The sequence below is a fragment of the Hippocampus comes genome, unplaced genomic scaffold, assembly GCF_001891065.2.
Source record: "Hippocampus comes isolate QL1 unplaced genomic scaffold, H_comes_QL1_v1.1 scaffold182, whole genome shotgun sequence".
NCBI classification, from domain to species: Eukaryota; Metazoa; Chordata; class Actinopteri; order Syngnathiformes; family Syngnathidae; genus Hippocampus; species Hippocampus comes.
In genome coordinates, this window is record NW_017805335.1 from 275,850 (window position 1) to 283,959 (window position 8,110).

At 40.0% G+C, this 8,110-nt stretch overlaps 1 protein-coding gene and 1 long non-coding RNA gene across 2 annotated transcripts in view; one reads left to right on the forward strand and one right to left on the reverse strand.

Moving 5' to 3' along the window:
• Window positions 1–2,575, forward strand: part of LOC109516906 (uncharacterized) — a 3,207-nt gene extending 632 nt beyond the window's left edge. Inside the window, exon 2 of the long non-coding RNA XR_002168447.1 lies at window positions 2,297–2,575. This is a non-coding gene — a long non-coding RNA (uncharacterized LOC109516906). The remainder of the gene's footprint in view (window positions 1–2,296) is intronic.
• mydgf (myeloid-derived growth factor) lies at window positions 307–7,901 on the reverse strand. The gene is made up of 6 exons (XM_019871722.1): window positions 7,644–7,901; window positions 6,159–6,209; window positions 6,007–6,068; window positions 4,297–4,378; window positions 2,026–2,101; window positions 307–600 (listed from the first exon to the last, which is right to left on the reverse strand). Exons 1-6 carry the CDS (start codon window positions 7,803–7,805, stop codon window positions 521–523), a joined length of 513 nt encoding a protein of 170 aa, XP_019727281.1. The 5' UTR covers window positions 7,806–7,901; the 3' UTR covers window positions 307–520.
• Between the last annotated feature and the right edge of the window lie 209 nt (window positions 7,902–8,110).

Below are 8,110 nucleotides of genomic sequence, written 5' to 3' on the forward strand. Positions count from 1 at the left end.
CACCCCCCCGTCCCCTCCCCCCCCCCCCCGCCCCAAAATAAAATATCACACAAGTAGTGATTTGTGAAATGGGGTGGAAGTACTATTGAAGAAAATGTTTGTGAATATGATGTGATGATACTGAGGATTATAGTACAAATGGGGGCTTTTTCAGTAAAGTCCTGAGAGGCCCATACGACAATTATGAAAAAACAAACAAACCCCGATTAGATGATTGCGATGATTAGAATTGCACGTCAGTGATTCCAAATGGAATAGCCCCACACATTATACTGCAAAAAGATAATCAGTGACAGAAGAATGGTCCTTTAAAGTAAAAACATCATACAATGAACTTAAAAAGGATCTTGTTGATGGTATTTATCACCGGGAGGGGCAAATGCTTGCCCACTTGTATTGTGGTGATCCTCCTCAGTCACTCAGCCATTCTTCCAAATACCCCAAGACCATTGACGAATGAGCTTAAAGTCAGAAGCTCACCCGGGAAGGACGCCTGACGCGGCTTCCGAGCGCCAGCCGCTCACAGCTCGACGTGTCTCGTGCGTCCGACCGCCATCACCTTGGACAGTTGAGCCTTGAACTTGCCTTCAGTGTGGGTCACTGCGGGGTCACAAATGAAGAGGAGATTATTGATTAGGGCAAACACGACGCGGCCTTTGGTGCTCAACTCGAGATGGTTTTTATGGATATGCTCTTTTAAAAATATTAAAATGTGAAAAATAGTCATTTACACATCATTACACATTTTATAGTACACCGACCTCTCATGCCACCCCACCAGGCCCCGCCTCCTAAGCTAACACGCAGACGCTATATGTTCTGTACTTTCTTCAATTTATTGAAACATATTTCTAATGTGTTTTTTAAAGGGGAAGTGAAGTCCAAAATGTTCTGCACAGTCATGTGTTCTGCGCGCCACCGCCAGTATAAACACGACATTCTGATTCGTGTTGCGTTTGTGGAAAATCAATTAAGCAGCAAAATCCACCTGTTTTTATTCATCTCACGGTTTGGCCATTTTGCCATTTGCTCTCAAGTGAAAATAGCATGACAGTGCCTAAGTGATGTCATTTTTCAGTCGACAACGAGTGGCAAAATGGCTGCCTCGCTCTTGCTCCTAAGATGCATAAAATTGGATGGATTTTGCTGACTAATTCATAGTGTACAATTGCAATATTAATCAAAATCCAGCGTTTTGTGTCCATTTTAATCCTGTTCATTTATTTTAGTAGTTCAATTCAAAAAGTGAAACGCATACAGATTTATTAAACAGATTGAAGAGTACCTTTAATAAGTACAGGTCCAAGAATTTAAAATATTCAAATTTCTTGAGTGGGTTAAACGTGTCTAAGTGCTAATCATTCAAAATTGTGTGTGTGTGTGTGTGTGTGTGTGTTTAGTAATTGTACACTACCGATTTCACTTTTTGAACTACTGAAATCCTAATTTCTTGATATGCACGCGTGGTGTCGGAAGTTTAACACTTCCATATGTATGTGCCAATTACAGAGGGATGCACGGATGCAGACCATACTCATTGACCACAGTTGTAACGTGGCTACGTGCTCTCCATTTTGGCAAACACACAGGGATAAACATTCAATGTCAGAGATGACAAACGTCAAACCTTTCCTTCCCTGGAGAAGCTACAAGGATGTCAACTGAGTCTAAGAGTGACTCAACAGTGCTACCTTTTGGGAGAATCTACTACAGCACTAAGTAACCTTATGTAAGGCATCTCCCTGAAAACCGAGGACCCTCTCTAATTTATTTATGTCCGTGACCCACCAGTTGAGATTGACTGCATTCGACGCATTTAATTATCTGCTGTAGTGCAGCCATCCTCAGACAGACCAAAAATTGGATCATTCTCGGGTCTGGATGGTTGTTGGTTTTAATTAATTGACATTCTGGACAGCAAACAAGCCAGAAATGTTGATTAAAGTGAATTCTAATGTAGTCTGCTCACATGAGAGATGGGGGTGACCTCGACGCAACAAGCCCTGGGAGATGATTAAAGCTCACCTGCAGACTCTTCGATGGTGTATTCCTCTGAATTAAGCTCCACATCACGCTGTCCTGCTGCCATTGCCACTTGCGACTGGAAATATACACACACACACACACACACACACACACACACACACACACACACACACACACACACACACGAATATGAAGGAAAGAATAGGAAGAAGAGGTTGAAGACTTGACAACAAGATCAAGGGGATGCTGCATGGGGCTTTTGTGTCCTCATTTAGTAATGTATTTTTTGCATATTTGTGTGTGTGTGAAGCAGGTGGAGGGAGCGCCAAGAGAACATCCTTAATGTTGGAAGGAGGCGTGGCCACAACAATCGCTCAGGAAGACAGTCCAAACACAACCTGCCCTCCATGAAACCAAAATAAAAGTTTCCACCTTTTATTTTTTGCCTCCCTCTTCTCTCCTCTGTCTGATGTCATGTTTTTGTTTGGGATGTGTGGTGGATACAAGCCCAATGTAGATAAAATAAGTTTCCATGGAGACAAATGGTGGACAATAAATTGCAAAATGAAACAATAAATCGAAGGGAAAGGAAAAAAAAAAAGTGGTGGTGATATTGTGCGTCATTCCATTTGGCTCAGCAATGTTGACGACAACCCATTTAAAAAAAAAAAAAAAAAAAAAAAAAGTGGTGGTGATATTGATATTCCATTTGGCTCAGCAATGTTGACGACAACCCATTAGAATCTTCATCTTATCACACCTCAAAAATGAATGACCGGTATGAAAAACAGTGTGGTTTACAAATAGTGCATCTCTGGTTAGGAATACAATCTGATTACCTGGATATCATTTCCCATATTTTACGGTCCACAATAAAGACAGCAGAAAATGTCTCGCTGTGTTTAAATGAAAAAAAAAAAACACACAGTCTGGCCCCAACGTTCAACCGCACAATCAAAAGGACTGACTGAACCAAGGCACACATTTTGCATGAGTAAAATCTCACAGCACACCACCAAACAAAAATGTCACAAAAACTATTTGGGATAGTCCGCCAATCACTGTCATTTGCCTCCTCAGGAAAGAAAAGGTGTATAGGCACCATAAAATGAACTGCTAAAATCTCAGCAAAGTCCTCTTACCTAAAAAAAAAAAAACCCACACACGTTACAAAATAACACTAACCTGTCCATCCAACAACAATGCAGCGGACGTGTAGTCCGAGCACTGATTGCAATAAAATTTGTCATGTCATAATAAAGTCATTAGTGGAGAAGCTTCGGATGATTTAAATTACCGGGTACCCCATTTCATGGGCAGCTCACAAAACATGTATTAGTTTCATTACACACTTGATGACTGGACAGGTATTCCGCACACCAAAAGTAAAGAGAAAAGTCACTTTTCCACAAAACGTCTCACTGGCAGTGTTAATCAAAACTGAGCATGGCTATCTTGTATTGCATCTCATAATATTTGTGCAGATGGACATTGACTCCATGCGCTTGCAAGAAGCAGTGTGCATGTCAAAAGTGGCGGGTGTGGGGGAAACAAAAAGTCACTTTTTTTCCCAAGATATTGTCAGCTCAGCTTTATGAAAGCCAAACTTAGGCAAGCGTAGGGCGCAGACATCCTGAGGCTTGTACTGCCAAGCTGGAGGCATCCTTATTTACGGACTACACCAAGACATTTTTTGAAAAGTTCGTTCTCTCTGCCGCTTTGCTTTGATTATGTGACATTTGTGCCGACTCTGTACTTTCCAAACCTCCTCGAGAGTGCGGGGAAACACTTTGATCAGCACAATGACAGGGGCAGTGAGGTTGTGGGTGCATACAGAGAACATCCGAGGTAATAGCAAGTCGAAACTGTCGCCGGGGCTCGTGTCTTTGCGATGGCGCCAACTTTTTGCTGTCCGACATCAGTGCCGTGCCAACTGATCACACGTTGAGAGCAAATAAAAGTAGAAGGACCATATTGTGTTATATTTGTTGTTTTTACAAAATTTGTTCTGTCTCTGGAGAGTGTGACCACAAATCAAGAGTGAAACGATCATGCCGCTATCTGAAAATGTATCTGTTGTGGTAGCCGTTAGGTACTTACACCCTAATTTTGTTGGTCGTTTTGTTGGATGTACAGTTTAGCAGGACCTAACAGTCATAGCTTCTGACAAGTCAAAATTCTTTCATTGACTTTATGGGCTCTTGCTGATTTCAAGAGAGGGTGTGGAAAGTGTGCTATAATTCCGAGGATTCGTGTTTGTGAAAATGAAAAGACATCCATGATGACACAAAGTGGTTTGTTCATACTTACGGATGCATTTGCATATTCAACTTTGGCTCCCTTCATCTCCATTTTGAACGAGGTGAAAAACAAGTATGATTTCCCTGTGGGCCTTTGCAGACAAAACAAACAAAATCATTAGTTGTCATGCATATTAATTAATTTGCATACATTCATTCCTGTAACTTGGGATGGACATTGTAGCCGATTAATTGATCGTTATTTGATCGCCTGTGTGGAATTGTTTGGTGATGAATCATGCCCTGAAGCAATTGAAGCAAAATGGAGCGTACTACTTGTTAATACACCCTTTGAGAACAAAAGAAGAATGACATGGTGTCGCAAAGGCGTGGTGTAGGCCTTAGACCTCCAACAATTCAATTTCTTATAGTCCAATATCGTTTTTTGTTTTATAAATGAATTGCCCGGCCGAGCCAATCAGATGCCGGTAAGATGGCGTTGTCCATATTGACCGATGAGAAGCTCTGTACTATCAGCGATCGCCTGGCACAATACAAATAAAATACAAATTTTAACAACTACAAAACACGCACATCGCCGACGCATAATATTGTGAGCAACGTTGTTATATGTGTATTTCCCCTGCTGAGAAATCCAATGTAGTGACATGTAGTCACAAGACATGCGGTCGAACTTGTGTTTCAGTGGCAACATTTCAAATGCAGTCAGGACGAAATTGCACAAAGTTATGTGCAAGCACACGCTGCAGACAGCCAAACCAAGGGTGACAAACAATGGAGTTTCCATCATTCTTGCTATGCCAAATTACAGCTACAAGTGTTGTGAAAGCGCGATATGAATGAAGATATATTGTATTCAACTGACAAGCAGCATGTTTCAGCAGGTGCAAAAACGTGGAAATACTTCAAGTCATGTCATCAGTACAGGTAGGTATAGTTTTTCCTGTTGTTTTTCTTCAGCTCAAGCATTTAAATCATTTTAATTATAGTGTATTGTTCAGACATATACTGAGAGAGAGTTCCAACCTCTTATTTAGCGACATATTTGTGTGTATGTACTGCAAAGTGGTAATTAGGTAAATATTTCATAGAACTTAGGTTGTATAACACCTTATTCAATGATATAAGATTTTGTTTTCTTTTTTTTCATAAAAATGAAATGAGAATTCTTAAGTAGCATGTGTTTTCAGTGTTTAGGATCATCAGTGTACCTCATTCAATGATATAAGATTTTGTTTTCTTTTTTTAATAAAAATGAAATGAGAATTGTTAAGTAGCATGTGTTTTCAGTGTTTAGGATCATCAAAAATATTCAAGAATTACAAAAAACAGCAAATTTACTGGTCACACATTTGGTCAAAAACGTAGTTGCACTGTCTTATATTTTAGTGAGAAATTGCCACCATTTAGGACAGCAAATTTACTGGTCACAAATTTACTGGTCTTATATTTTAGTGAGAAATTGCCACCATTTAGGAGACTGAACCTTGTACAACATTTGCATGTTGCATGAAAAATAACTATTGGAGGGATACAGTATACATTTGGACTGAACCTTGTACAACATTTGCATGTGTGAAAAATAACTATTGGAGGGATACAGTATACATTTTGACCAGTGTGTTTGCATGGGCATGTGAGGACAAATGGCATTACTGCCACCTACAGGACTAACGCTGTGTGCTATGAGTGCGAACTTTTCCAGTTACTGTACTGTTATGTGGTGGGTCGTGTGCATGCGTACGCGTGTTGGTCTCACCTCCACACAGAGCAGGAAAAATGCCGGTTGTCTTCATCAAGGCCCACACTCATGAGCCATTTCTAGAAATAGAGAACGACAGAGGTCAGCACTCACAAGAGCTGCAATTTTTTTGTGCGTGTGTATGGGGGTGGAGGTTTTGTGAAACTAACCTCATTGGTTCCTCCTTGTGCACTGAATGAGAATGCGCATTCATACTCCCCCTGGAAAAAAAAGCAGAATGTTGACACACCTTCAGCTATATTCCATCAACTATGTCTTCTCGCCATTCATGTTCAGTTCATAACTGCTAAGTGCCATTGAAGCTGCAAATTCGTTGGTGTGACTAGTTCATACATTTATAAATTTTCAGATAGCGGCATGATTGTTTCACTCTTGAAGGGTGGTCAGACCCTCCAGAGACACAACAAATTTTGTAGAAACAACAAATATAACACAATATGGCCCTTCTATTTTTATTTGCTCTCAACGCATGATCAGTTGGCACGGCACCGATGTCGGACAGCAAATTCATTGGTATCACATTAAAGTATTTATCCAGCAAATGTGCAAATCTATAATCTCACTTAAACTATGTTACTCAATAAAATTGAATTATTAAAACAAAATCAATTGTATTACAGTCCAGCTTGGAATCATGTTGCTCTCCAACAAGCAATAAGCAATGCAATTATCAGTGCAACAATCCTGATAATTAGGGCTGTCACTATAGAATTTTTAGAATCAATTATTCTTTCGCTTTATTAATTGAATAATGGGACAATTTTTTATTTTGCACTAAAGTGTATTACGAAATAATTATTATCGCAATTAATGTTAGATTAGAAATAAAAGATACTGTACAAAATGAATTCTTGCGCTTAATGTCGGTTTCTTGATCAGCAGTTTTGTTCCGTCCTTGAAAGGTAATTTTTATGCAAGAGAACCCTTTGCACTAGGGAAAAAATATAGTATAAGGTTATTTTGTTTGCTTCAGACCCTTTGTTACTGAGTTAGGATAGGGGCTCTTTTACACATGCATTGAAAAATGTACAATCAAAGTGAAATATAATATATAATAGCATGTACTTTGCACGTATGCAATATTAACATCTCCGTGGTTTGGAAGTGCGTTGTCCAATGAATGGCGCCTTTGTAGCAGCCAGCAACGTGTCAGTCGGTCATTTGCTCTAACGTCATCAAAACGCGACATATTTTAGTTTGATGCCCCCCTTGAAGTGGAAACTGTGACACTTGGGCTAATTAATGCCGACATTAAAGCGTTTAAATTAAAAGTGAAGAAAACATCCACTGAAGCGCTTGGTGAGCACTTTAGCCTCAGAAAATACATTAAAGTATCATGCAGAAAGCTAGCCAAGGTTTATGCACATCGATATAACGGACGTCCGGCCTTTCTGGAAAGCAGCGCTTATCCCTTACGTTTAGCAAGACAATCAATCACACACACAAAAAATGAAACCGCTAAATGACATGTAAACAAAGAAAAGCAGACAGTGGCTACTGTCGTGTAACAGTGATAACACAGGTAAACTGACATCGTTTGAAAATGACACATGAACAATAAGCAACATTACAGGAAATGGTTTTAAGCAAATGCGCGCTGGGCGACTGAGTCGTTCTTACATGAAAATACATACAATTGACTCGGTGAAGGTGTACATCGTCCCTCCCGGTCTCACGTCAAACTCCACCGTTTTCGTTTGTTCGTCCGAAGCATGAGCCCGATACTCAGACAGAAGCACCACTAACAGAAGACAAGCTGTCAGGTGAGCAACACGAAACTTCTTTGTCGTTGCCATTCTTGCATGTGTGTTTAGTCAAAGTAACTGTGGAGATGGTAAGACGAGTTTGTCCATGATATGCGTGGCTTCTTCTGCTGTTTCTCGTTCGCGACTGTCAAACTGTTTTTTCTGCTCATGGTCGCCACCCATTGATTGCTGCTGAGAACTGCAGTTGTCTTTTTTTCAGCTCCTTTACCAACATTTGACACAATTAAAAGGTTTTTGTTTACAACACTGCAATATTTGAATGGTTAAAAAAAACTACATAAAAAGCTCCAAAATCATGAAAAGAACCAAACCATTGCCTCCATTCTGAAATGCTT